A 26,776-nucleotide genomic window follows, 5' to 3' on the forward strand; every position below is an offset into this window, starting at 1 on the left:
GTTCTCATCTGGCTACTCAAGGGGGTTGAATGCACAGTAACACAACCTGAGAACCCAGGTTATTCTTGGATGTCCACCCCTTTGTTGAGAATCAAAATGTACATTAGGAATTGAGGGCACTGTGCGTTTGACCGTGCTCATGTTCGTCTAATTATCCTACACTCAGAACCACACATTCAATTTAGAGAACAAAAACAACAGCTGCTAATAATATCTATAGATGAAGTGGCTTCCTAAGTTTTCTCATCGTGTTTAACAATGTAGGGAGTCCAGAGACAATAATTTGAAAATCGGGTCCTAGACATAGCTATATTATCCAAAATGGCACGATAGCAAATCTTCGGGGAAAATAAAAAGTCACGTTCCTTAGTTTGGGGTTTCTATTTCAAAGGACAGAAAGAGAGCCTGTTACCTGTATCCCAATAGACAGGCATCGATTTTTCTTAAAGTGATCCTTCTTCCTGTCCTCCGTAGTGATGGTGGCGATGGTGGTCGTGGTGGTGACAGTGGCAGGGTTGTTGCCCATGTGTTGACTTGCAGGGCCGTGGATCTGGGCGTTCGCGGCTTCGATGGCTGCTGTCAGAGCCTTCATACTGTCCAGGCTCTCCGTGGAGTTGCTCAGTCCAGACTGGCTGATAATGTCTCCCCGCTGGCCCTGGCCGTCCATGTAGGCATCCTGGGCAGACTCTGTGCTACTCTGGGCTGTGATAGAAATGAAAGGTTTCGTGGTAGTTCTGGGTGGGACTGGAGGTGGTGTCTTCTTATATGTTGTAATGCAAGATGACACTGGAAGACAGTGAAAACAAAGACACTGTGATTTCTGCATGGGTTTTAATTTCTGATATTGTAACTGACATCCATTGGAAATCAGGGCACATGAAACACACTAAAACACTTAACATGAGCACAAGTCCAGTGACAGACCAAGTAAAATTCCTGCTTGGGCCGTCAGGGCCCTCTCTGAGGTGACACCTCCACAAATCCGAGGGGACAAAAGACGGGAAAACAACGATCTCTGAGATGGAGGTTTCTGAAGTGGAAATTCATATGCATCAACATGAAATAGACATGATTAGCCATCTGTAGAACTTTTCCCAGGCAACAGTGCACCCTGAGGGATAATGTGTGCGCATGGGTCAGGCCTTCTCCAGAAAACATCAGATAGAGGTAATATTAAACAAAGTAACTCATTAAAGAAGATTCTGATGGTTGGTGATAAACACTGGAAAAAGAAGAAGGAAAGCACAGAGGTTGTAAGCATGTATAATCCTAGTAACAGTAAGAGGTGTCTGGGTAGGGTGGGGGTACACAGCATGTTAGAATAGCTTTCTGCTATTTGCTTTATCAACATCCAGTTCCTTCCTTCCTTCCTCCCTTCCTTCCCTCCCTCTCTGTTCCGTCTCTCTCTTTCTGGATAGGTGCTCACTACATAAATTGCTTTGAATTTTTTGGTTGTTGCTTCTGAGCAGAACTACCTAGTCAGAGGGAATACACTGCCCTGAAGTCCACTGTCGTAAATTAGTGCACACACCAGTTTACACAGCAGTCTCTGTGTGTGTGGTGTGTCGGGGACCACCCAGTAATGCGCCATCCTGCAGGGCAACTTGATCAACTCTAGGGCCTGAGTCTCTGCAGTGAAGTGTCCTTCTTGGACCTGTGTGACTTAGTGAAGGTCCCCCTGAGGCTCCAGCTGACGCAGCCTCTAGGGCTTCTCTCCAACCACCTGATTATAACCCTGAGGGTCTTCGAGAAGCTTTATATACTGTTTTTTTTGCTTTCTATTTGTGTAGCATGATATAGAAAAACACAAATCAAAACGAATTATTAAGTGAACAAGTGGGAACTCCCTACCAGTAAAGAACAATTCCTTAATCAGCTCTCTTTTAAACGTGGTTCAAACTGTAGTGTTTCCATCACTTGCTCCCCACCTCGCCTCGCCCCCGTGCCCCCCCTCCCCCCCCCCCCCCCTCCATCTGTGCCTTTTCCACTCCGCTTGCGTCACTGTTGCTCCACCACCTCAGCTGGTTCTGGGCACACAATCCCAACTCCCAGCCCCCGGCTCTAGCTGGCACTGGGGCCGTCTTGTGGAGGGAAAACAAGCACATCCTAAGTATTCACTTCAATACCTAGGATGGTTCCTGACGCCACTCAGAGGAAGCATCCAATATTGAACAATCAACAGAAAGACCCTGTTATACTGTCCTGCTGCTGTTCCACTGCCCTGTGATTCAGAGTAATTTCCTTAACCATAGAAGACATAGGGACAGAGATCTTTGGCTACTTCCCAGAGACTGCTTGAGAGTTGAAGAAAAAAACCCATACAGATGTCACATTACACTATCATATGTGCTCTTGTGGATAGGGGGAAGGGCACTGTGAATCAGACATATGTCACCTGTCAGTTCTCTGGGATGGATGACTGGTAGAGGCTCACCTCAGGAAACCCTTCCATTTAGAATTATTGAATAAAACATACAGCTTTACCCTGGAACAGAGCGCAGCAATGAGCAGTCCTGAGGGGAAATGGGACCAGTGGAGGCTCACAGTGCCTGCAAGGTGCAGAGCCAGGGCCAGAACCAGTCTGGTCTCAGGTTCTCCCCACGGCCCACAGCGAAGCTTCTGGCCACAGAGTGCCAGGCGAGCATTGTGGATATCTCACCTCACTCAGTTTAGTTTCACTCACGGTCCCTCCTGGTGGAGTTATCTTCTGCTTCCTAGAGAGGTGTGAACACGGTAGCCCTGCTCAGGGTACTACTCAGTGTCGGTCACGCACCTGAAGACCAGGGTGGGTGAGAGTGGGGACTGACTGTAGTTAGGGCAGAATCTATTTGAATCAGATGGGACTACATCATTTATTTTTTCTCCCAAGACAAAGCTTTACAGTATGAACTCATGATTCTTCAAAATGGTTCGTCAGGACATTTGGCCTGCTCATATTCCAAAGAAACTAAATGCCATATTCTAACATCAAATGTCTCATCTTTTGGGTGATTTACTGCTTGTGGTTAGCGACCCCAATTTCCTCTTTTAGCGTGGACAGTCAAGACTGGACAATGCAGAGAAGGAGTAGCATTTCATGTGCTGTGACTTAGAGTACAAACTCTGCTGTGATGTCATACGTGTGGCATAGAAGTGGAGGGACACATCGTTTCTAGGGTGATAACTGGGCTTGGGGACGCTCTCTGGGGCTCACTGCAACCTGATGCTGTCCGAGGGCTGTTGTCCGCCCCTCTTCGGTTCCCAGAGGAATAACTCTGGGTGCTGAAGAGAACCGAATATTCGCCACCTGGGAGCTGCTTTTTGGGATATTGATCTTAAGCTGTTTATTAAGAAACAAAAGACTCAGAAAGAACTTTTGTCCTCCCCCCTTTCCTGCCCAAGATATTCAGACAGAGAAACCTGCTTTAAAAGGAGCCTTGTCTTAATCACCTTAAGAATCTTCACCCTAGCAGGAAGACTCCAAGCCTCTTAGCTAGATACCCCCTCTGTCCCATTGTTTCTGAGTTGCCTAGCAAGAATTTGCCAGACTCCTAGGTTCCAGTCTCCCTCAACTACCTGTAAATCGCCCATTCTCACTTCTGAAATCTAATCTCCCCTCCCCGCTTCCCCTTTGTTCAAAAATGTCTTATACACCCAATGTTGCCTCATGGTCTTTCGTGGAGTTTTCATGCCTCTGTGAATTGCCCCTGTGCATGCAGTAAAGCTTTGATTTTCTACTGTTAATCTGTCTCTGTTAATTTGATTATTAGCCCAGCCAGAAAACCTTAGAAAGTGGGAGGAAAAAGTGTTAATATTTTCTTTTAGCCCCCACAGTACTTTGGTCAGTGGGGATGTCCAGAGAGCAGCCGCAATGCCAGAAGTCCAGCAGGGTTAGATTGGACAGGGAGGATGCTGCACTTAGGTCTTCCCTCCCTAGCAGGCTGGCCCAGCTCCAGTGCCTGAAGGAGGGAAGAATTTAAGATTGTCCTACTTTGAATGAGGCAGCTGAACAGAGGTCAAGAACCCTCGACCACGTTTCATCCCAGGGGCTTTAGGATGAGGTTTCGCTGCAGTGTGGAGCTTGGCACAGTTCTGCTGCCAAGTCACAGTCAAGCAAGCGCCACTGCCAGTCATCGAATAGGAATGAGAAGGAGTTCAGATCTTTAAGATTACCTTTCGAAGCAGAAGAAAGATCCAACACGCAGCTCTCACTCCTCACAATTCCCTTCCTTCTCATGCCTCAAATCTTTTGCATTCAAGGCTGCCCTAGGAACTCATACAATTCAATCCCCCGGTTTTTCCCAGCATCACTCTTTCCTAGCCTTTCGGGCTAAGCCCTAAACCCTCCTTCTCTCCTGGATTTTTTGTTTTTTTAAATTCTACTGTCATGATTCTATACCATGAACAAAAGGGGTTGTTCAGTTTGCAAGGGAAGGAAGCCAGTGGGCTTTTTAATTATTTTGAAGGCTGTTGTGTAGAAGATGGCATGGACTTGTTTTCTCTAAGGACCACCCAGGAAAACCACCAATGTGAAAGTTTAGAGAGGCATAAAAACAAATTTCCCCATAGTCAGTTGCCCAAAGATGGAACACGGGGACCTTGCTGGAACTGAGTGCTTAGTCCAGGAAGTTGTTCAAACACAGACAAGCTCATCTTTTGGTTGGGAAGTTGTTGAAATTGCACCACCATCATGAGGGTACCTGGAGTAGGTGACAAGGTTTCTTTCAAACTGGAGCACTGTGGCTTTATGAATGTGAATGGAAATCTAAAAAGTATTTCGGTAGAGACGCACTGAGAGCGATGTCACAGAGCTAAGAAGGAAGCCAAGAGACGGGGCTGGATTACATTACCAACAGGCTGTTTGGTAGCAGTGACATACCTTCTGGCATCCCGGGCACCCATTTTGGCACAGCTGAGGACAAAATGGCTACCAGAGAAGTTCTCTGCCGCTGCTTCCAATCAGTTGGCCCAGAAGTGCTGACCTTCCAGTAAATTAATTGTGGAGGCTGGGCCGCCATGGCGATTCACTACACTGGGCGGACTCCCCACCCAATGCCAATCTGTGGTCTGGCTGGAGTCCTTCACAGGATAAAAGCACAAATCCAGGTGAAAACAAAGATGATGAGATGGAGAATTCGTCCACCATCAGAGAGTGAGTCCTTGCTCTAACACACACTGTGCTACCAATTTAATAGACGTGGTCTAATGACAAAGAAAGATCTCACTATCCCCATTTGTTTCACAGCAAGACTGATGCTCAGAGGAGGTAAGTCATTCAGCTACTAAATGGTACAGTTAGCATACTCAGGACTCTACGTCTCATCTCTGATCCTTCGCCGAAGCCACCTGTATTCATGCCCTCATTAAACCTCCCATTTCAACACCTTGTCCAGTTAAGCCTGATGCTTTCCGTGAGAAACTGCCAGGAAACCGCTCCTAGCAGTTCTTTGTGCCCTGCAGGAACTTGTCAAAGGTTTGGAGAATGAATGAATTTGGAGTGGTCAACAAGGGGTGTACCAGCCACAACTTTAAAAATACTGCAAAAAAGGAGAAACGCCGCAGAATAAAATACACATAGAAAAATCGCTCCCGTGTTTCAAAATATTTACAGCCGAACATTTACAGGCCACCCAGTGCGTGGCGGTCAGTGGTCCCTGCCCTGCCCACGTCATGGTGAGAAGGCAGAGAGCTGCGGGGGGTGGGGGGATGCGGGCTGCTGGGACCAGCACAGAGCTTCCCCTAGCTTTCTCTCCTGGTTAGTTTTGGCTCAAGGGATGTAGCTATGAGAATGATTTCCACTAAAGTCATCCTCCACGGAAACCACAAAGACTAGTTAACCTTCTCTCCATTGAAGTCGAAAAAAGCGTGCTTGTGTGAGCGTGTAGGGGGAGGAGAGGGAATGTGGACAGAGAGGGAGGGGTGGTGTAATAACTCTTGTAGTCATAAGACTTGCCAGTTGGTAGTTACTAGTATTCCAGACACTTCCTAATGCCAGACAAATGCCCCAAGCCTCGGCATGTCTGGCTCAGAGATCTATTCAACTGATAGCAGCCGTTCTTGTGGGGAGAACAGACCTTTCACGGAGCAGTGCTCTGAAGCTAATCAAACACAACATTGTTCTCAGAAGGAAGAATGGAAAGGTTTGTTTTAGTCACAATTTTTTTAAAAGAGGCACTCAAGTTCTTTTAACAAGTTGCTACAAAACGTGGGCTTCCTGAGGTGAGTCTGTTGCTCACAGTGCCTGTACTGTACCTAAATCCAGAGAGGGAGGGATCAGAAAGTTAGTCATAAAAAAAAAAAGAAAAAAAAGCCCCAGGCACTTCATGCCTGGAAATGATGTAAGACGCAGCCACTCCTCTGTTAGAACTACAATCAAACAATGCTCAGGCAATCCGCGGCAGCTGCTCTCCAAATGTCAGCGACAGCCCGTCAACAGAGCTTGAAAGCCACCAAACTGAAGGACTTTGTGCTGTACCTTTCTCGCCCACATTTTCCCCAAGCACTCTCAGGAACCTGGCAACAGGTAACGTGGCAACTTTTGCTTTATAAAATGGCAAGTGGCATAATTTCAGAGAACAGTTTTTTTTTTTTTACGTCAACTGTAACTCCCGCACCACCCCCACACCCATCCCCCTCCCTGCCAACTAAAAGTCTGAGAAAACAAAGTACTTTAGGGCTGGCAACCCTGCTCTCCAGTGTCCCCTGGTGGCCGAGCTTGGAACATCACCGATGTTACCTTGAATTTCGCTGCTCAGTGCTAAGGTAAGTAACGCTCGTGGAAAGGGGTGGACATCTTTGCTGAACTCATCTTCCAAAAAGCATAAAGAGTGGAACGCAAGACTCAGAATGTCCTGCTTTTTAACTTACCTCCTTAACAAAAATTTAACTCTAGCTTCAGCGTAAACTGAAGCTGGTTTGAGATGGCAGATTTTTTTTAAGCAGCTGTCCGAGTAACATTTTTTTTTGTGAAGATGGCAAGTTGAAAAGCAAGAACTGCCGTAGCCATGTGGTATGGCGGATGGCAGTGAGGATCCCTGCTGGCTGAGATTTGCATTTTCCATTTTTATCTGAATTTGTATGTTGAATGCAGAAAACTTTCAGGCAGAAGCATTTGTAATTTACATTGCTGGCTTCCCCGTTTGCCTGTTTGCAAGGATTACTTGGGATTTCCAGACCGTAGGCCCAGCTTCCCAGAGGGCGTGCCTTGCAGCAGTGCCCCCCGCCCCCACCTTAGCTCTTTTATCTTTGTGTGGGGCACACACCCACAAAAATGCCAAGGGCAGTATTTTTAACCAGTCTTCTTCCTCTCAGGTCCCCTGTCCTCCGCTCTGTCTCTGATTTGGAGGCGTGACTACAGCTGTGAGCTGTGGGTAGTTCCGGCCAGTTGAGAGGCCATCAGTTCTTTCTCCCTCTCTGGAAATGTTAACTGGAAACTAAGAAAGAGGCTCAGATCAAAGGAACTGTTCTCTGCAAAAAGTTCCATTAATTAACTAAATTAAAGAAAGTTAAATGATGTTGGGAGGAAAGCCATTTTAGAAGGCCCAAGTCCAGGCGTTGAGGTTTAAAACTTGTATTGAGGACTTTTAATGAAGCTTGGCAACGAGTTAAATAGTATTAGAAATGGAGGGTTACCATATGTAAAGCCAGTTGTTGCCTGAAATCAATCATCAAAGGAACATCTTGAAAGTAGACATTTGGGTAAAATTTGCCTAGACCACTTACTACTACAGATTAAAAACCCAGGGCTCTGAGTAAGGATCATTTGCCCAGTAGCTAGGTGAATCACAGCCTCTCAGAACTAGGCACACGTGTTGGAGTCAGGATGTTGAGAACATCAGGCTCCCTAATTTGCAAGGCAGAGCTGTTGCTTCCAGTATGGAATGTGAGCAGGATTTCACGGCTCATTTTTCCGGCCTTTCCAACAGGTGCTATTGAGTCATCCATGTACACAAGTGACTGCCCTGGCAGTTTCATCCGTTGGGGTTAAATTTCTTTTGGTTCCATTAGTTTATGAAGTGATTTCAACCACTGAATCAGATATGTCACTTCCTCTAGGATTTAGGTGTTTTTTTTTCAATGTTGGTAACATAGTGTATCTTTCAAAATTTGTTCCAGCGAGGTCTGGAGGCCTTCCTGGGTTTTGAATAGACTGTTTACAGGAGGGGAAGATTCAGGGCCCAAGGTCAGGGTTACCGAATTATATAAGGTTTCCTGTTTGGGCAGCTGATGGACCAACTCCTCGGGTTAGGGCAGACCAGGTTTTGCTGAAAGACGGCATGCCTAGGAGTCCTGGGGTAAGGACAGTGCCAAAGCAGGGAAGGAAATTTTTCTTTTAAGTGTCCCATCAACAAGTTTTCCTTTCTTCTCAGATGTCACATACTTTCCTGTATTCTCTCATGTGATTTTTTTCCCCTGACCAGACTGAGAGAAAGGAATTAGTCGAGGAAGTAAGAATCATAGGTCAGTCATCGTTTTTTGTTTTATTCATGATGTGACCACAGTACTTAGAACATGTGTGGCATGGCGTAGTACCATGTAAAATAAGTACGTGTTACGTGAGAAAATGAGCAGGAATGAGAAAAGACTTCTTAGCAAAAGAAGAAGACACTAACAAGGAGGTCACTAGGGCTCAAGTAAAACAAATACTCACCAGAGCTATTGTCAGTGACCTTGGACACTGCAGTATAATGTCCTCTTACCAGTGCCTACTTCTGTTTTGGCATTGGCCAAATGCAACTGCAACTGGCTGACTTCTGACATGGAGCTAGTACATGAAAGCCCAACCTCATGTCAGGGAAACAGCTGATCCTATGGGCTGTCCACCTAATTCCCTCCATCCTCTCCACTTGGCTTCACCCAGGGGCCCTGAGCAGACAGCTGCATGAGGGTCCCTGAGGCCAGCTGCCCTATCCTGTGCAGCTGCCTTTCTTCTCCACTTGTTTCACTTCTTATTATTTAGCTGTTTATTTTGTGCTCTGTCTACCTGCACGAGATGGGTGTCTGAGGGCCAGGGAACTTTCTTTGCCTCTTGTTCTCATTTTATGAGAATTTGCGCTACCTGCGCCATGAGAGCTGGAGCCTGGATACGAGGAAAAGTCTGGAATGGAATTGCTCAACTGAACAGAACTCTCTTGCCCTGTAGCTGTGTGCCTGGTAAACAAAATAGAACTGAAGTGCCCCGAGGCTGTGTGTAGTAACTTGTTGGTTCTCAATGGGAACAAGGTATCGGGCATATATTGCCAACCTGTCTCCCTCAAGAAGGTGAGAGGCGTGTAGACTGAGTGACCTGTGTACAAACCAGGTAGATCATGTGTAGTGAGAATCCAGTCAGGCTAAGTCCAAACTAGAACTTCAGGCTGGATTTATCTGTAATCTCTGCCCACTGGAAGCTGTCTGGCTTTGGAAAGGAGGCAGACGTATCAAAGCAGCCTGGTGCTGCTGGCTGTGGACGGAGCGGGAGGCAGGGCTTGACCTGGAGCAGACGTTTTTGCACAAGGCAAACTCAGTCCCCAAACCTGGGGAAACAGGATGTATGGGGAAGTGAAGAAGAAAGAAAATGCATCCACCATTCCTTCCTGTTGGTTTCAGCCTGATGAGGAATAATTACCTGAGTCTGGGGAACAGGGCATGTGGGAGGCCACAGGAGGCCCTGGGCTCTGTAGTCAGCAGTTAATTATTCATCCTCCTACCTCCCTGAAACCTGTCTTTTCAAAGTCAAAACAGGAAAAACTATCTGGGTTAACCTGTGGAATACTGTTTTTTTGTCTGCCCGCTTGGCCCAGAAAGGACGGACACCAGTCCCTTTCCAGCTCTCAAATAACAGGATCAGCACTTTAAAATGACACCTCAGTACCTGAATGTGTCACTGACTGATGAGGACCCCAGTCCAGAGAAGAGGCAGTCCAGGTGTCCCACAGAGCTGTCTGTCTGCATCACACAGCAAGCATGACTTCAGCCCTGGCACCAGCCTCTACGGTTGGAGTGTGAAGGGCCACTTATAGGCTCCACTTAACATTCAGCTGTACAGCTGGGTTTTTATCACTTGCCAAAATTCAATAAAAAGCTCCAGGAAACTGGTGTGGCCAGCACTAAAATCTGTATTAATTCACTCTGCCTACATCCCACCAATCATCTTCATTCACTGACTTTAATAAATCACGTGTTGCAGCTACAATCTCAATTCTCCAATGGATGAAGAGGCTGGAGAGTGTGGGTTGTCCATGTTCTCCAAGGTGGAGTCTGACTGGGACCTGGGTTCTTCTCACCTAAGCTTCTTTACTGGTATTTGAAAGAGCTGCCTTATATATATATATACTTCTGTCTCTAAGATCACCTTTTGAACCCTTGTGAGAACAATGGCTGCATGCCAAAGCCCTTATCAAATATCTGTTGGTCAAGTGTGCTTGGGATTCAGAACTGTTTTGGCTATAGAAAGCTAATACACCTGACACACCCAGGGGGTTTGGGGGAGCACCCCTTGATCTCATGCTCTAAGATGTTGGTCTGCAGGAAGCAGCAGAACAGTCACACTGCAAGGAGTTCCAAGGTCAGGTTTTGGGCAATGGCTTTCAGAAGGAATAACGTCCACCCAGTGCTTTAGATGCCTTGGAGCAGTCAACACTCCCTTCCACGGCTTCCTTCAGCAGCAGCTCAGGTCCTGGTTGGAGCTCTGTCCCAACCAAGCCCACATGGAGGGGGGCAGGTGGTGCTGGACTTGGCATTGTGTATGGGCAAGGTTTCTATATCTTTAAGGAAAAGAGGAATCCAAGATCAGTTTGGATGATCCTGCTGATATTGTCTCTCTTTCTTTGACCACGTTGGAGTTTGGGGTGTTTATTGGTTTACCGCTATGAGAAACATCCATTTTGGTTTTTGTTATAAGAAAAATCAGGGTATGAGTAGGGTTTTTTTAACTGGCTTCCTACCACAACGTGGACCAATCTCTATACCAGTTACAGAATGGGGTAGTCTGACATGTTCTTATAAACACTTCATATTTGCAGGGTTGTGTGTGTATGTGTTTTAACTCATCCTTCCCATCATTCTCTTCCTCATTCTTATTCCAGATCCTCAAGCTATAGTCTGAGTTCACAGAGCAGTCCATAAAACCAACATTCTTTCCTTGGCCCATCGTAATTTATAGTGACGGGGGGGGGGGGGAGGGTGGGGGGGTGGCCCCATGCTAGGTCCAGGCGCAGTGCTAATTTGATGTAACTCAGGACATTCACCTACAAGTTTATCTGCAGTGGCACTCTTCATTCATTAAAGTGTTACCTAGTATGGACAGTTTGGAAAAAATACACATTTTTATACCACATTTCCAACCCAAGATCTAATAGAGGCAATCCATGTAAGTAATATAGAATTAAAAAATAAACTGATGTGTCTTTACTAAGACACATTAGTAAACTGCAGATATAAATTAATTGAGCACTAGAAATTTTTATTATCTGAAACAATTTCTGCACCATCTCCAGGTGTGGGTGACATTCTACTTTCAAAAGGAAATGTAAAAAGTAAAGGCAATACAATGTATTTTGGATTTCTACTGTCAGAGGTAAGAGATTTTTACATATGAACTTTGAAAAAAGATTTTTACATATCTTCGTAGATACCCATCTACTAAGTCTGAATGTGTTAAAATATTTTGTGTTGTATGTTTGAAACCGAGGTTGGAATTTTATGCTCATGTTTTGGGATTGGGTCATGGTTGCTACTTACACTGTTCATAGTTATGATTGTGATATGATTGCTTAAGTGCTAAGATGCAGGAATGTGGAAAAACTATAGAGGAATCAAAATTAACTAGCAATAAAGGGTGGCGAAATGGATTACAAAGAAAGGAAGCATTTCGATGGTCACTGCTCAAAGGTTCAGCCTGTTTGCAGTTGCTGATAACCTTGTCAGTTCTCCAGATACAGGCTAGTCTTGTCACCCTCCGGCACCTGCCTGAGAGGTAATAAAAACAGTTGCCTTATCTTCTAATGGTGGAATTAATCCAACCTCAGCCTGTGGTAATTAGAGTTAACTGAAATTGCCTGTCATTTACAGAAAAAGGGGGAGGGGGAAAGGGAGAGACTTAAAGCAGGAAATTGCCTTCCTCCTTCTCTTTGGATTTTACAAAGAAAGTGAGCAAAACAGCCAGAAGATTTTTCTGGGAGTGAGAAAAACAGTCTGGCTAGGCTGCCCTCTCCCGGGGGGCCCAGGATTGCTGACAGCTTGGTTCCACGTGATGGTCTCGGCAAGAAGCTCATGCTGATGAAAATCCAAGAAAGCTTCTTAGGAGCTCTCCTTTCTAAATGTAAATGACTGAGTCAGTGCTTTGCTAAGCAGGGAAGGAAGTCACAAACAACCGAGTGACTCATTCTGTGCTGTTGGTTCAGGCAGTTGGATAAAAAGTTTTAGCAAAAGCAGCAACAAATCTACTTTAAATACTAGCACAGTGAGGAAATTCCTCTCTTTCAGGCTGAATGCCATCTACACAAAAGAGCTCCTGTTGACATCTCATTTACAATCTCCCCCAGGACACAGACAAGACCATTTCAATAAACCCAGCTCAGAAACACCCATTGTTCAAAATCTTCAACTAACAACAGGCTACCACCACTCCCTATTGTTTTGTAAAATAAAAGATTTAGAAGGAGGAGGATTGGGGCTGTGGAAGCTATGAAAAGAGGAAGGAAAAAAACTCCCTTTGACCCAGTGCTGTCAGACTGCGTGCATGAAAAATAAAGTTAATGGATTTCCATTTCTATAAGAAGTGCTCAAGAAAAGTCTGTTACGTTCCTGAACTAGGGATCAGGATTCTATGTCTGACGCCAACACCATGTGTTAAGAAGCTAACTCCTGCCAACTTGCTAGCTAAACGAAAAGCCAAAAGCTATGCTCACCCTATTCTTGGGCTCACAAAAGTCCTGACAGCTGGTGTAGCAAAGCCCCAGGTGAATCTCTGATCAGGGCTGTTTCTCCAGGATTTAGAGTTTGTCCTCTCCAACAAGAATTTTCGGGCTCAGCCTCTGGAGCCCACGCCTCTCCATTGATGATTTCGTCCTTCCCACCTCCACCATTTTGTTGCCTCTTTTAGGCAAGCTTGAACACCTTACGGAGTTATATAATGTAGTCTTTAGTACCAAAGGGGAAAAGAAAAACGGCCATTTCCCAAATGCTCAGTATCTTTAACCTCCTAATAGATCTTCCAGTTAACGTTTCTCATCTCAGAAGATGACCTTTACATCTACCCAGGGTTCAAGCCAAAACTCTGGGTATTTCCCTTATTCCTTTGAGTCCTTCTATCTCTTAAACCCTTCAGGAATCATTCCACATCCTTCTATCGACTTTGCTGCTTCCCTAGTTCCCATCACCTCTCTGGAGGATCACAGCAACTTCCTAACTCCAGGTTTCTCAGACTGCTGGTTGTGACTTATTCATGGGTCATGAAATCAATTGAGATGGGTTATGCTGTTTCACCTTTCAAAAAGTGAAATAGATTAGAAAGTGTCATTAGAAAATGCATTCAACAATGGAAAAGTACTGTTTCATAAAACTTGTTTCCATTTGTGTGTGTGTGTGTGTGTGTGTCAAGATGTGTGTCCATTCTGTATGTTGTTTGTCAAAATATATTGAATACTTTTCTAATTGGTCTCCCTGGGTCTGTCTTGTCTCTGCTTCCGAATTGTCCTGTACAATTCAGGCAAGAGTTGGTGATACTGAACAGACTCTGTCCCTTTCTAGCTGACAGGTCTACCCTCAGGGTAAAGTCTCAAATCTAAGGGTTTTGAAGATTCTGAATTACTTGCCTGCTCACCGTTCAGGTCTCAGAACTCCCCTGACCACTTTCACTTTGAGTTGTTAAAACCAAGTTCCCCGGCCTTTGCCAATGGAGTAAGTTCCTTCCTCTTTCTCCTTCAGGTATCACCTTAGGTGTCTGCCTCTTCTAGGCACACTTCTGGAATGTCCTAAATGCTTCTACTAGGTGTCATTAGAGTACTGCATTTTTATTCGACAGAGCACTTTATTTTGTTACAATTATCTTCTCAATTCCCTACTAGACTTTAAGCTCCAAGTGAGTGCTCAGTAAATATTTGTTAGGTAATTATTGTGCATTGCATGTTTTACATTTTACACAGTTCTCATTTCCTTTCTACATATGAATTTGAATAATTACCATAAAGTATCTCTATTTTTCAAAGCTTTTGTGTTTATTCTTTTACACTTCAGTATTTCCCGTTCAATTGGTATTTCAAAAACAACCTAATTAATTTAAAAATTCACCGAACTCTTAGAAATCAAAATAATGAAAATTCACCAAACTCTTAGAAATCGAAATAAGGAAATTTCAACAAGGATGTTGAACTTCTGGCTGGTCGCTCACTCTTCTGAATCTCAGGTCCTTCGTGTGTAAAAGGAGGGACAAAAATCACTGATTTCTAAACTCTCTTCCAGTCTGCCACTCTGAACTTAAACTTTCTCCTTTTGAGGACCAGAAAGGCTAAGTGATTTATTCCCAAGGTTGAACAGCTTTTTAGGGGCAGGATAATGTTAGCCTTTTAACATCAAGCTGCAAACGAAAACCATAACTTCACCCAGAAACTTTCCAGTGCCACCAAGTTTGTGAGAGAGAGAATCATAAAATTAAAGAAAAGGGGACTTAAAAAACAAACAAACCATAATAGAGTTGTGCCTAAGCAGGTCCTAACACTTTTTAAACAGTCCTACTATTGTTTGTTATTAAATGGTAAGATGATCAGAATTCCATTTTAAAATTGGAAGTGAAAAATTAAAGACTTTTGCACATCCTGACCCCTCGTAGTGGGGAGGCACAGTGGACAGCTTCCTGAAGGTGCTGACAAACACATCATCCGAATACCTTTCTTAGGGCCGAGGACCGGGGGCCTTGGCCTGTAACCACTCTCCAGGCTAACACTGTATCTACCAAGGAGACACTTGGCCTCAGTTCTTGTAACCACTCTCCCAGGCCCCACGCCTGCCAGAAGCTTCTGAAGAAGTCCCTGTTTTTGCCTGCTTTTATTACCGAATTACGTTATAGAGTCTGGGTTTGGATAACCTGCTGCATAAAGTAGAAAGTTGACAGGAAGACACCCCTGTGGGAGAAAAACCAGAAAACAGTGATATTACTTTTATTTTTCCTAATGTAATAATATTGTAAACTATAGCTTAAGGCAGTGTGTGTATTTCCTTTATTTGTTGCTTTCTTCCTTCTAAAAAGACCAGCAGTTGTTTGCTTTTGTTTGACACAAAATTTGACAAGAAAGTATGGTGAGAAGAAATGGACTTTGAAGTGCGTTCTTACAACGAACGAAAAAGAAACTCACTACTGTAACTCCATATAATTCAACTATGTGCATGAGGACCCAACTCTGACATCAAATAGTTAGAGTCCAGTGATGGGCGGAGAGATGATTTTCATTTTATTCTTTGGGCTTCTCTGATTTGTCCAATTATAAAAATGAGCATATATTACCACTGTAATCATAAAAAAGTACAAATATTAGAATAAAAATTAGACACTATTATGTCTTCATTGCTATGACACTTGACTAAATTTATCTTAATTTTATCATATATGTTGCTGTGTATTTTTCTGTATTTAACCACTTATTTTTGAAGGAACTTTTATGTCATCTCCACATTTTAAAAAAATAATGAAAAATGCTTACCCTTTGATAGTTCACACTCTCTAAACACTTAAGAAATGCCAATCCACAAGACATGGCCAAACACTAGCATGTAACAGCTTTAGCACCTGGAAGAGGCACATTTTGTTTGCCTCTCCTGACATTTCCACGCCTAGCGACTTATCGCTTCCAGGATGCCACCTTTACCTGCCTTTCTGCCTGTGGCACACATTTGCTTTCTGATAACCGCCCTCCTCGCCAACGGGAGGACCCCAGTGCTGTTGACTGCTGCACAGCCGAGACTTTCGGGGGCAGGTGAGCACCTCCCTGGATTTGGAGGCTGAATCCTCACTGGTCTGTAGGGCAGAGAAGAAGGGAAGTCTGGTGGGAATGCTTTGGGGAAAGTTTACCTCCCTCTTTACATGACACAGAGGCAGGAACATCCCTTTCTTCCTCTGGACATTGTCGTCAGCAAGGGATACTCTGAGCTGCATGGCTGCCATGGGGGGACCACCAGGAGCATTCTGCCTGAGAAGACAAGCCCGCAGTGATGGCCATGGGTGAAAAGATGGCAAGGAGCTGGGTTGGATACACTCACTGGCTACCCTTCCTTTAGACTTGCTAGTTTTTGAAAAAAATAAATGCCTTTACCAGCTAAGTCATTGTGACTTGATTTTTAAAAATTTGTTCATTTGCTTATTTTTTTGTTTGGCTAGGCACTTACGTGATGTCTTGATATATGCTAAGTGTCCTTCATTGTTTGGAAAACTGTTCATTTATCAAGATTCTCTTAATTTGGGTTCCTTTAGCGCCTCCCACGTATCTTTTTTAATAGATATGTATATATCTTTATTACAGAACTAATCCCAGTTTGCTTGCTCTGGTCCTAGTCCAGTGCTCTTGGATGAAAGCAGAGAAAACCAGTGATTGGGTAGATTTTTGCTCACTGCTGTATGTACGTGTTATATTAAATGATTCCTTGTGGCAAATTCTATCACACAAGATGGAGATTTACAACTGGTGAGCCACAAGAATTTTTAAAACATGCAATATCTGACTATTTAGGGCACTGACCTCTTTTCCTTCGATTGTCAAATTAAACAAAAAAGACAACAGCAAACACAGCAATGGTGTGAGTGAATCAAAATTATACCCATTTTTTGGGTCAGAGCCGCAGAAAATATATTTTTTGATGTGCCGCAGAGTTTTAGAAATTTGTTTATCTGTGCCATGCAGTAAAAAGGGTTGAAAATTGCTGACCGAAGGGAATGCACGAGACCTGGGAAATCTGGGATGTGAGTAAGTAGGGAAGAGGGGCGGAGCAGCCCATCTCCAACTGCCGACTGCCGATGGGTGGCGAGAGAGACTGGAGAAATGCTTCCCGCCTGCAGCTGTGCCCAAGGTGCTGCCGCACCGCGAGGGGGCAGCACGTGTGACAGCCCCTGGTGAGCTGCTGTGCAGGGTCACTGCAGGAACAGCCACAGCAGCAGTGCGGACAATGACTTTTTGGGAGCCAGCCAAGTAATTTTTCTAAACCATAATTCTTCCTTGGAGCAGCAATTGACTTGGCTTTTGGCTGGTATTGAGTTGGGACTCTGGGAATACTACAAAATAGTTTATAAAATTTGCATGAAGTCGCAAATTTAGGCTTAATGGGAGGGGGAAACGCTGCACAAATTAATAGGACCAAAGGGAATGGTCTCTAATCAAATTGCACATTCCCCCTCATAATATTTGATATAAAAATAAAACAGCGAAAAATAACTTCATTAAAAGGGAACAGTTCTTCCAACATAGTTTAGGAGGAACCTAAGTAGATTATAAAAGTGACTGAGGTCAAACATAACTTGAAGAGGAGACATAAAATAGTCCTTTAAGTGATGCATAAATAGAACTGATAATTTAATTTCGATGGTTTGGAGAAAATGGGTAGAAAAGTTGGCAATGAAAGATCTAATGTTACCCCAGTAAGTTAGAGGTCTCTATTTTCTTGAACAGAAGCTTGCTTCAGAAGAGAAAGAATTCAGAGGCGCTTTAATCAATATCCTCCGTTATGCCCCGTTTTGAATTTGGAGAAGGAGGAGAAAGAAGCCAGGTCACAGGCAAATAATCTCTTGGATGTGCTGGAGGACTGGCCTTGGAAACTCTACACGAGGAGAGAAAAAAAGGCTCAAGGAGACCTTGGCAGGCGGGAGGAGGTCGGAGCAGAGATAGCAAGTCCGGGCAATGGACAAAGGGAGGCAAAGGGTAAGGGGAGGCCAGGAAAACACTTCTCAATGCTTTGTCTGAGGCAGAGGCAGCCCTGAGCACAGCTGTGAAGTGGGTAAAATTTCTCCAGTCTGTCTTGCCATGGGCAGTCGGAGACACACTGCACTCCACTCTTTCCTACTTGCTCAGTCCCAGATTTCCCAGATCTTTCGTTCCCTTAGTACTTGCTCTTTGAAAGGTAAAAAATATAGCTAGTCTGATAAAAGAATGCACTGAGGAATGTGGGGTGAGGATTGCATTATTAAAGGAATTCTTGCAAACATTCCTTTCCTCCACAGTACTAAATATGTATTTAAGTCTGAAAAGGGAAGAATTGAATTTTATAGTTTATCTGTTACAGCCCTAGATTTGTGCTAAGTACTTTTAACTTATGATCCATTTTACAGATATGGAGCTGGAGGTCAAGTTCAGAAAGGCTGTTACCCTGCCTATGGCAGGTGGCAATTATTAAAGGTGACTGAAATGATGTCTTCCATCTGACATGTTCTTGTAGAACAGGGGTCAGCAGACTTTTCGATAAAGAGCCATACACAGTTCAGGCTTTGTGAACCATGCCATCTGTGCCCCAAACACTTAGCTTTGGCACTGTGGCAAAGTCAGAGACGGTATGTAAATGAACAGGCTGGCTGTCTTGAAGAGATGAGCCAGATTTCATGGGCGGGCACAGTTTGCTAAGCCTGCTGTAGAACATCACTACTTCCTGTCAAGAGGTGGAGTCTAATTACCCTCTCCTTGAACCCAGTGTGGTTTGCCTGTGACCGAGAGAATGTGAAGGAAGTGACACTGCAGGACTTCTGAAGCTGGATCAGAGAAGGCAATGAAATCTCCATTGGGACAGCGGCCTGCTGGGGCCGGAGCCAGCACAGCAGCTGTCCGGTTGTCCTGAGGCCCCCAGGCTGCAAGGGAGCCCATGCAGGCCATGAGGAGAGACAGAGAGGCCTGAGGCTGTGAGAAGAGGGGAGATGCTCATCCAGCGCCCCAGTTGTTCTAGCTCCTCCCCTGACTGCAAGCTCTGGAGAGACACTGAGCCAGAAATAGCCAGCTGTATCTCCTCCAAACTCCTGCCCCATAGAAACTGAGGGAGAAGATGAGTACCATTTTAAGACACGTACAGAGCTTTGCTCCCAAACTAGTGAGTGGCAGATAGGGGATCCCAACCTAGGTTGGCCTGACCTCAACCATGTATTCTTTCTGTTACATGATTGCTTCCAGCAGCCTTTTTTTAAAAAAAAAAAATGTGTTAAAATATATGTTCATAAAATTTACCATGTTAACTATTTTGAAATGTACAGTTCAATAAGTACACTCATGTTGTACAAACAATCCTCAGAATTCTTTTCTTCTTGAAAAACTGAAACTCTGTGCCCATCCAACAACTGCCCTGCTGCTCCCCCGGCCCCTGGCAGCCACCGTTCTACATCTGTCTCTGTGAACTTGACCCCTCTAGGCCCCTTGTGCATGTGGAATCATATATTATTTGTCTTTTTTGTGACCGGCTTGTTGCACTTAGTGTGAGCGTAGGTGTGTGCATTTGTATGTTTATATACTTGTATTTTAACCTGTGTTGGTTAGTGACTCTACCAGTGAATAGCAAAAGTTTGTCAAGGAAAAATGTCAGAGCTTCAGGTCCTGTGAATCTCAGACTCAACATTTCCCGGGAAGGATCTTGCAAGAGCACTAGGTCTAACGAGGACAATTCAGTGTCCTGCCTCTAATGGGCTTGGAAGAAAGAGGAACCCATCCGTCAAGGATAAGATAAGGCTGTTTGATTTGTTTCAGCTCATGGGCTGTTCGACTTCCCTCTCAGAGTCGTGCCTTCAGAATGAAATCATTTTCTCTCACAGAGCCCTTTCAAAGAGCATCAAACACAGCACTCACTGTCTGTTCCTTTATTTCCTCTGTGTCCAGGGTGGGCACTGAGTTGGTGGAATTACTATGACTACTTGCGAGTTATGTATTGATTCCCTGCAGGGAATCAGCTAAAATGCTACTATTTGCTTACACAGACTAACACCGAGCCTTTGGGGGCTTCCTTGACCTTCTCTGCTTTTCCTTGTGCCTAACCTAAGACCAACAGGCTGGTCTGGGCTGAGGTGCGCACTTTCAAAGTCAAGGTCATAGCTTCCTCTCCCCTTGCTTACCCTAATTGCCTAGCCCACACCACGAACAAATGCAAGTGGTCTTTTTTAATCTTCCAGAGATTAGCCCACAATTATGGGCTGACATGTGTCTCCCTCAAAATTTATATGTTGAAGTCCTAACTCTCAGTACTTCAGACTAATTGTATTCAGGTCTTCAAAGTAGTTATTAGGTTAAAGAGAGGCCATTCGGCCCAAATCCAATATGACTGGGTCCTTATAAGGAGAGAGAGGCATGTGCTCAAAGAGAAGGGCCATGTGAGGATGTGCAGAAGGCCATCTGCAAGACATGTAGAGAGGCCTTACAGCAGGGGCGTCAAACTCATTTTCACTGGGGACACATCAGCCTCACAATTGCCTTCAAAGGGCCAAATGCAATTTTAGGACTGTATAAATGCAACTACTCTTTGACAGTTAAGTGAGAGCTCAGCGCTGCTGCCCAATAGAGACAAGGGGCCAGGCTGAATAAAACAAGATGAAGGGCTGGATTCAGCCTGTGGGCTGATCTTGGACTTCCAGCCTCCAGAATTGTAAGAAAATACATTTCTTTTGGTTAAGCCCCCAGTTGGTGGTACTTTTTGTTATAGCAGCCCCAGTAAATGGATACACTCATCAACAGAAAGTTCACAGCCTTGAGGTTGGGACTTTAGTCCAGAAAAGTTCCAAAGGTAATAATCATCAACACAAAAGTCAAGAAAGTCTTTCTATATAGTTTATCTTTCTGAATCTTTCACAAGTGGCCTACTGGCAGCTTAAGAAGGTGGCCCTGGTGGCAGAGCCTGGAATGAGGGCTGACCTTCCCCAAACCCCCAGGGGCCGCTGGCTCAGAAAGGGGGGGACCATGGCTGTAGATTCTAGAAGTCTAGCAAGACTTAGTAGCTGTTTTAGGCATAGTGTAAGACGCTCATCTGTACCAGACTTAACTCTCTCCCTCTTCTGGGCATGGCAGGCCTTCCTCCTTCCTTGCCTCTTCTTCTCTCTGGGACTTTTCCTACCCACCCCTCCTGCAAGAATGCTTTATTACCAGGAAGGTCTGAAGAAGGGATTGTATCCTCCAAAACCCGATACGGTTTTGGTTTTTCTTTTGTGGGAAGGGTGAGAAGGGACAGAAGGGACACACGGTGCATGAGCAGGCGATAGGAAATGGGTGGGATGTTAGACAGTATAATGGCCCCTAAATTCCAAATCTTTGAAATGTGAATATGTTACCTACCATGGCAGAGAGGACTTCCCTGCTGTGATTAAGTTAAGGCTCTTAAAATGGAAAGACTACCCTGGATCGTCTAGGTGGCCCAATGTAGTCACAAGGGCCCTTGCAGGAGGGAGGCAGGAGAGAGAGTCAGAGAGGGAGATGTTCTTCAGACAGAGGTTTGAAGATGCTACCGGGCGAGGATGGCAGGCTGGCCGTGGCGCTGGGGCGGGTTCTCCCCCAGAGCTTCCACCATGGTGCAGCTCTGCAGACCCACTGTAGGCTTCTGACTTCTCAAACGTACGTTGGCTGCTGTTCTCTTACGTCACTACGTTTGGCGTGATTTGTTACAGCAGCACTAGGAAACCCGTGCAGGTGGGGAAATGAAAGTGCTGGGAAACAGCTGCTGTCACATTCAAACAGGCTGATGCCCCGCCCCCCGGAGTAAAATAACAGCTAAAGCTGCTGTCCCTTAGAATAGTGGACCTCGAAGGTGGTCTCTCAACCAGCAGTGTCCGCAGCACCTGGATGTGGGTCAAATTCTCAGCCCCAACCCCAGACCCACTGATTCAGAAACTATGGGGGCGGGGCCTGGCAGTCCAGGTTTTAACAAACCTTTTAGGTGGTTTTGTTGCCTACCAAGGCTTACCCTACAAATAAGGGACCTGGGGCAGCTCTTCATGACCGAAGGGCACCTGTGGCCCTCCAGCGTCTGTTCCTATTGAGTCTACAGTTCAACTAGTGGTTTCACAATTTATGCTTGACTAGGAATCTGAGTGACAGGCCCTGCAGGGGGGGATGGGGGGAGGGGGAGCCCCGAATTCAGTCTCCCTGTGTTTACAAGTGGCCACCCGCTTCACGTAGCCTGTGCCTGTGGTCAAGGGACCAAGGATCTGGCTAGATGGTCATTCCAGAGCCCTGCGCTGTCACATGCATTTGTCCCAGCGTTCCCCTCTGATCTTCAACATCCTTAACCCGCTGGAGGTGACCCTGTACCCGCTAGTTGGAAAGATACTTTTGAAAAGTGTGCTTATCCCTTCCAGAAGTTCTGGAATCACATAAGCATTGACTTCCGTCCTGGACCTGCCTCCTATTGATTGGGTGATCTTGGGTGGGTGATCTCTCTGAGTCTCAGGGCCCTTTGCGTGGGCCCTTTCCATGCTGCAAGTCCTTCTGTGATACAGCTCTTGAGAAGTTAAGTGAAATAACATGTGCCAAGGTGCTAGTGCAGGACCTAGAAAAAAGTAAAGGCCTAATGGGCTTGTTACTAATTGTCGTTCGTTGTAGTTGATATTATTAATCAAAATTAATAGCTATTGTTTACACTAGCCCTGATATTCATTGCCGCCTGTTTCCAGGCTTCACATATATAAGGGATCCAATTCCCAAGTTTAGCCTATTTGAAGTTCTGTTGATCGTCTCCTGTTGAGGTTCTTAAAGGCTCGGCAAAAAGGGAAAGGCCTCCGTAAATGGAAGGCATTCCTCATAGCTTCCCAGCTGATGGAACTTCTCGCGGGAGCCTGGGTCCCCCGCCCCAGGATGTGGTTTCCCCTTTCCCCCTCACTGCCTGCATTCCTCTGACCCTTCTTCTGGTCAGGTCTAGTATTTTTCCTCCCTCCTTCGCTGTAGCTCCCACATCACCCAGACAGCTGCCGCCACATCCTGCTGCTTCAGAAGCGGAAGTGAGGCGCATTTACGACCTTTCCGGGTGACAGCATTTGCCATGAGATTAATAAAATGCCAGTGCTTAGGGGAAACCAGACTTTCCCTCAGTCACCTCGGCTGCACCTCTCTCGTGACACAGAAAACGAGCCTGACCAATGTTAGTCTGTGCGATGTGGTTGCGCCAGCTTCTGTGGGAGCCAGTGGGCACAGGTGACCTTGGTGTGAACGGTCCCTTTGTGAGAGTGGGTCTGAGACACCCTGCCACCGAGTGAGCCTGCGTGCAACTGGTCACTGTGTCTTTGGCTGTGTCCCCGAGCGTGTTCAGGGCTCCATGCAGCACTTGGGGTGTCTGTCCCCCATGGCAGATGAAGTATTATTCCAGTTCGCCCCTGGATGCTGCAGGGTTTTTCCTCAGCTACCACATGACACTGAGTGAAGAGAGCATTCCAGGAAAGCAGAAGGGCTGCTCCACGCTCTGGGATTTCAAAGGAAACTGCTTGGCAAGGCTGCCGGCTCTGTTCCGCGGTGTCATTTTCTCTGAGCTGGACTCCCCTTTGTGGCGCGCTCACTTACCGCGGAATCCCACAAACGTTAAGATTTATCTTTCTTAGAAGGCAGAGCCGATTTGTTTTTCCTCCACAGAAACTTGAAGATTCAAGAAGCCTCCAAAGGTCATGATAAAGACTACTTACAAGAACAGGGCAAACTGACAGATGAAGACTACCTCATCCCCTTTCAATTCAAATTTATCCTGTTTAACTAACAAGAGACATTGGTTGTATTACATCTGATTTAGGCCAAGGGCACTGGTTATGGACTCAATGTCTATGCCCCCACAAAATCCATACATTGGAGCCCCAACTCCCACTGTATTTGGAGATAGGGACTTTGAGAGGTAGGTTTTGTTGAGGTGATGAGGCAGAGTGCCCATGATGAAATTAGTACTCTTGTAAGAAGAGACACTGGTTCTCTCTCTCTCTCTCTCTCTCTCTCTCCCCATGCAGAAAGGTCATGTGAGACATAGCAAGAAGGCAGCCATCTGCAGCCAAAGACAAAAACCAAAGTTCTCACTGGACATCTAACCTGCTGGCACTTGGATTTTGGACTTCCCAGCCTCCAGCAGTGTGAGAGAATAAATGTCTGTTGTTCCTACCTTCTGCTTCTCAGGGGACATAGCTTTTCGTTCCCCCTCAGCCACGGCAATGCCACATGTAACCCCACAGCAATCCTGTGAGGGCCTCGGACAGGCATTCCTGTGTTTGTGTGCTGTGCCCTGTAGGGGCCAGGCTGTGGCTGGTGAGCCTTGGAAAAGGGGTACTGTCATTAAACCATGAATAGAAAACTGCAAAATCAAAACAAATAAGGATTTAATTAAATGCTGCTATAAACTAATATTTCTATGTCAGCATCACTTATTGTTAAACAATTAACAAAATTATATTACCTTTGAAAATGCTTTGTGGACTAGATTTTTCCCCCCACTTTGTGAGGAATTCCTATATAGGTAAGATTACAAAGGAATCATAGGTAATCAAACTAAATAAATTTTATATACACAATTATAACTGTAGACAAAAAAAGATGGACACTCTTCCAAAATACTTATCCAGAGGACAAGTTCACTTAAAGAGGATGTGGGTCATTGTATTATGTTTGAAATGATACAGGGTGGCTTTTCCACAGGAAGCAGAGCCTGAGTTCCTGCGGAGTCCCTAAATCCCCTGGTTGCCTGCATTGCTGCAGCAGGACGGCAGGGCGCCAGACACAGAAGAAAGGATCTGCTCAAGGCCAGCCCAAGTACAGGGGTGCAACTCCAAAACTCACCACCGAGGCACAATGTTCAGTGTCCTCAGGGACGTGCCTTACATAAGATCACATAGACCAGTGCCCCTTACTATAGACACACATTCTGGAGTGTGTTCACTTACTTGTGCTCCGTTGTAATTATCCACAAAAACTCACCAGCCACTCCCTCACCCGACTGTGTGAGATGGTGCCTGAAAGCATTTAGCACTATGTGTAAGTCTGGAGATTTCACTATGTGCCATCTCCCTTAGAGAGTTTATCAGAAACTGAAAGAAAGAAACTCTTAGCCCTTTCTGGAAACAGGAATACTGAAAAAGGAGGATTGTATGGTGGATGACTTCAAGGGCTATTAGTCTTGGGTTTGGAATTCTGTGACCTGGAGCTAGGAACTTCTCCACGCCTTGGTTTCCTCATTTGTAAATCAGGTGATGATAAGAGAAGCTCCTGAGTTGCTTTGAGGTATGTATTTCCTTTGCTTGCAAACATATTATAGCTACAAAGGTATTATAAGTAAGTGCCCAGATGCTAACTTAAAGTATCATTACTAGCTTTCATACCTTATCAGTAGTATAGTTCTTTGTTCAGGTCTTAAAAAGTACATCCAAGAGATAGGCTGATAGAAATACAAAAGTTATAACTCCTACAAAAAGGAATATAGCAGTGTGTGGTAGCCTGGGTCTCTGAGACACTGTGGAACAGACCTCCTGCCAGCTTTCATGGAACATATAATATGTGTTGGAATACTTTTGTTAAGTTTAACCACTGAGATTTGAGGGTTGTTTGTTATTGTAGCAAAACCTAACCTAATTAAAGTGACCTTTGATCTAACAATTACACTCCAGAGAGTAATCTTGAAGACATCCTGGATAAAATGAGATGTGTGTGCAAAATCATTCAGTAAACTATTGCTTAAAATAGCAAAATATTGAGAACAATCTAAATGTATAGCAAAGAGGAAATTAGTTAAGTGATTTATGATATATCCACATAATGGCAGACTATGTAGTTGTAAAACATAATCAGGAAATTCTCGAGGGAAATGTGAAAATATTACCAAGACATTATTAAACAAAAAAATAAAATAAATAAAAGTTGTACAATATTATATATAGTAAACTATCCCTTGTGTAACAAAGGGGGAAACACATATTCATAAGGTTTCAATATGTCACAAATATATACTTATACCAAAGAAAGAAAATTGATAATGGTGGGTTAAGGGGAATAGGAACCAGGCATGGAGTCAATGCATTTTTCTTCCTGTATTTTGATTTTTGGGCTATGTGAAATTTTTAAATTAAAAACATAGATACTAAAAATAAATAAGCTCCTTTGCTGGCTATTTACTGCNATATCCACATAATGGCAGACTATGTAGTTGTAAAACATAATCAGGAAATTCTTAAGGGAAATGTGAAAATATTACCAAGACATTATTAAACAAAAAAAATTAAATAAATAAAAGTTGTACAATATTATATATAGTAAACTATCCTTTGTGTAACAAAGGGGAAAACACATATTCATAAGGTTTCAATATGTCACAAATATATACTTATACAAAAGAAAGAAAATTTGAGTGTCATTGGTCGTATTTTGTGAACAAGAATTAAATAAAAATTATATTTAAAAAAAATAAAATAAAATTGTTGTTCAGTTAAAAAAAAAAAAAAAGAAAGAAAATTGATAATGGTGGGTTAAGGGGAATAGGAACCAGGCATGGAGTCAATGCATTTTTCTTCCTGTATTTTGATTTTTGGGCTATGTGAAATTTTTAAATTAAAAACATAGATACTAAAAATAAATAAGCTCCTTTGCTGGCTATTTACTGCCTATAGAAACCTTGAAAATGTGTCTCATTGCCACTTCGGGCCTGGCTGTTCTCTCTTTTTGGGGGTAGTGCCTCAGCTGCATCTGACTGCATCTGATTCCCGGAGGTATCGGGTGGTTTCGTCCCCACGACTGCTGGCTGGCGTTGAGCTGGCCTCGTTCACCCTGATGGGATGTACCTGCCACGCTCTATGTCTTTCAGACCTAGACATTTTTCCTGGGGCATCTCTCTGATCCAGCCAGGCAGAGTTCCTAGGCTGACTTCT

General features: G+C 44.5%; 1 protein-coding gene and 1 long non-coding RNA gene across 6 annotated transcripts in view; one reads left to right on the forward strand and one right to left on the reverse strand.

The window, feature by feature from the left end:
• DLGAP1 (DLG associated protein 1) overlaps positions 1-26,776 on the reverse strand; it is a 317,237-nt gene that overhangs the window by 65,035 nt on the left and 225,426 nt on the right. For all 4 annotated transcript variants that reach the window (XM_037050284.1, XM_037050283.1, XM_037050286.1 and 1 more), the window contains one exon: positions 413-786. In XM_037050284.1, the coding sequence (XP_036906179.1) occupies positions 413-786 (374 nt within the window). The remainder of the gene's footprint in view (positions 1-412; positions 787-26,776) is intronic.
• On the forward strand, positions 6,509-25,732 carry LOC118989962 (uncharacterized). 2 transcript variants are annotated; one of them, XR_005067139.1, is made up of 4 exons: positions 6,509-6,741; positions 9,803-11,536; positions 23,879-23,998; positions 24,558-25,732. It is a non-coding gene; the product is annotated as an uncharacterized LOC118989962 (long non-coding RNA). The 2 variants fall into 2 exon arrangements; XR_005067138.1 differs by having other exon boundaries at positions 6,509-11,536.

The sequence above is a fragment of the Sturnira hondurensis genome, unplaced genomic scaffold (assembly GCF_014824575.4).
Source record: "Sturnira hondurensis isolate 20B ecotype Veracruz unplaced genomic scaffold, ASM1482457v3 Scaffold0006713, whole genome shotgun sequence".
In the NCBI taxonomy this organism is placed as follows: Eukaryota; Metazoa; Chordata; class Mammalia; order Chiroptera; family Phyllostomidae; genus Sturnira; species Sturnira hondurensis.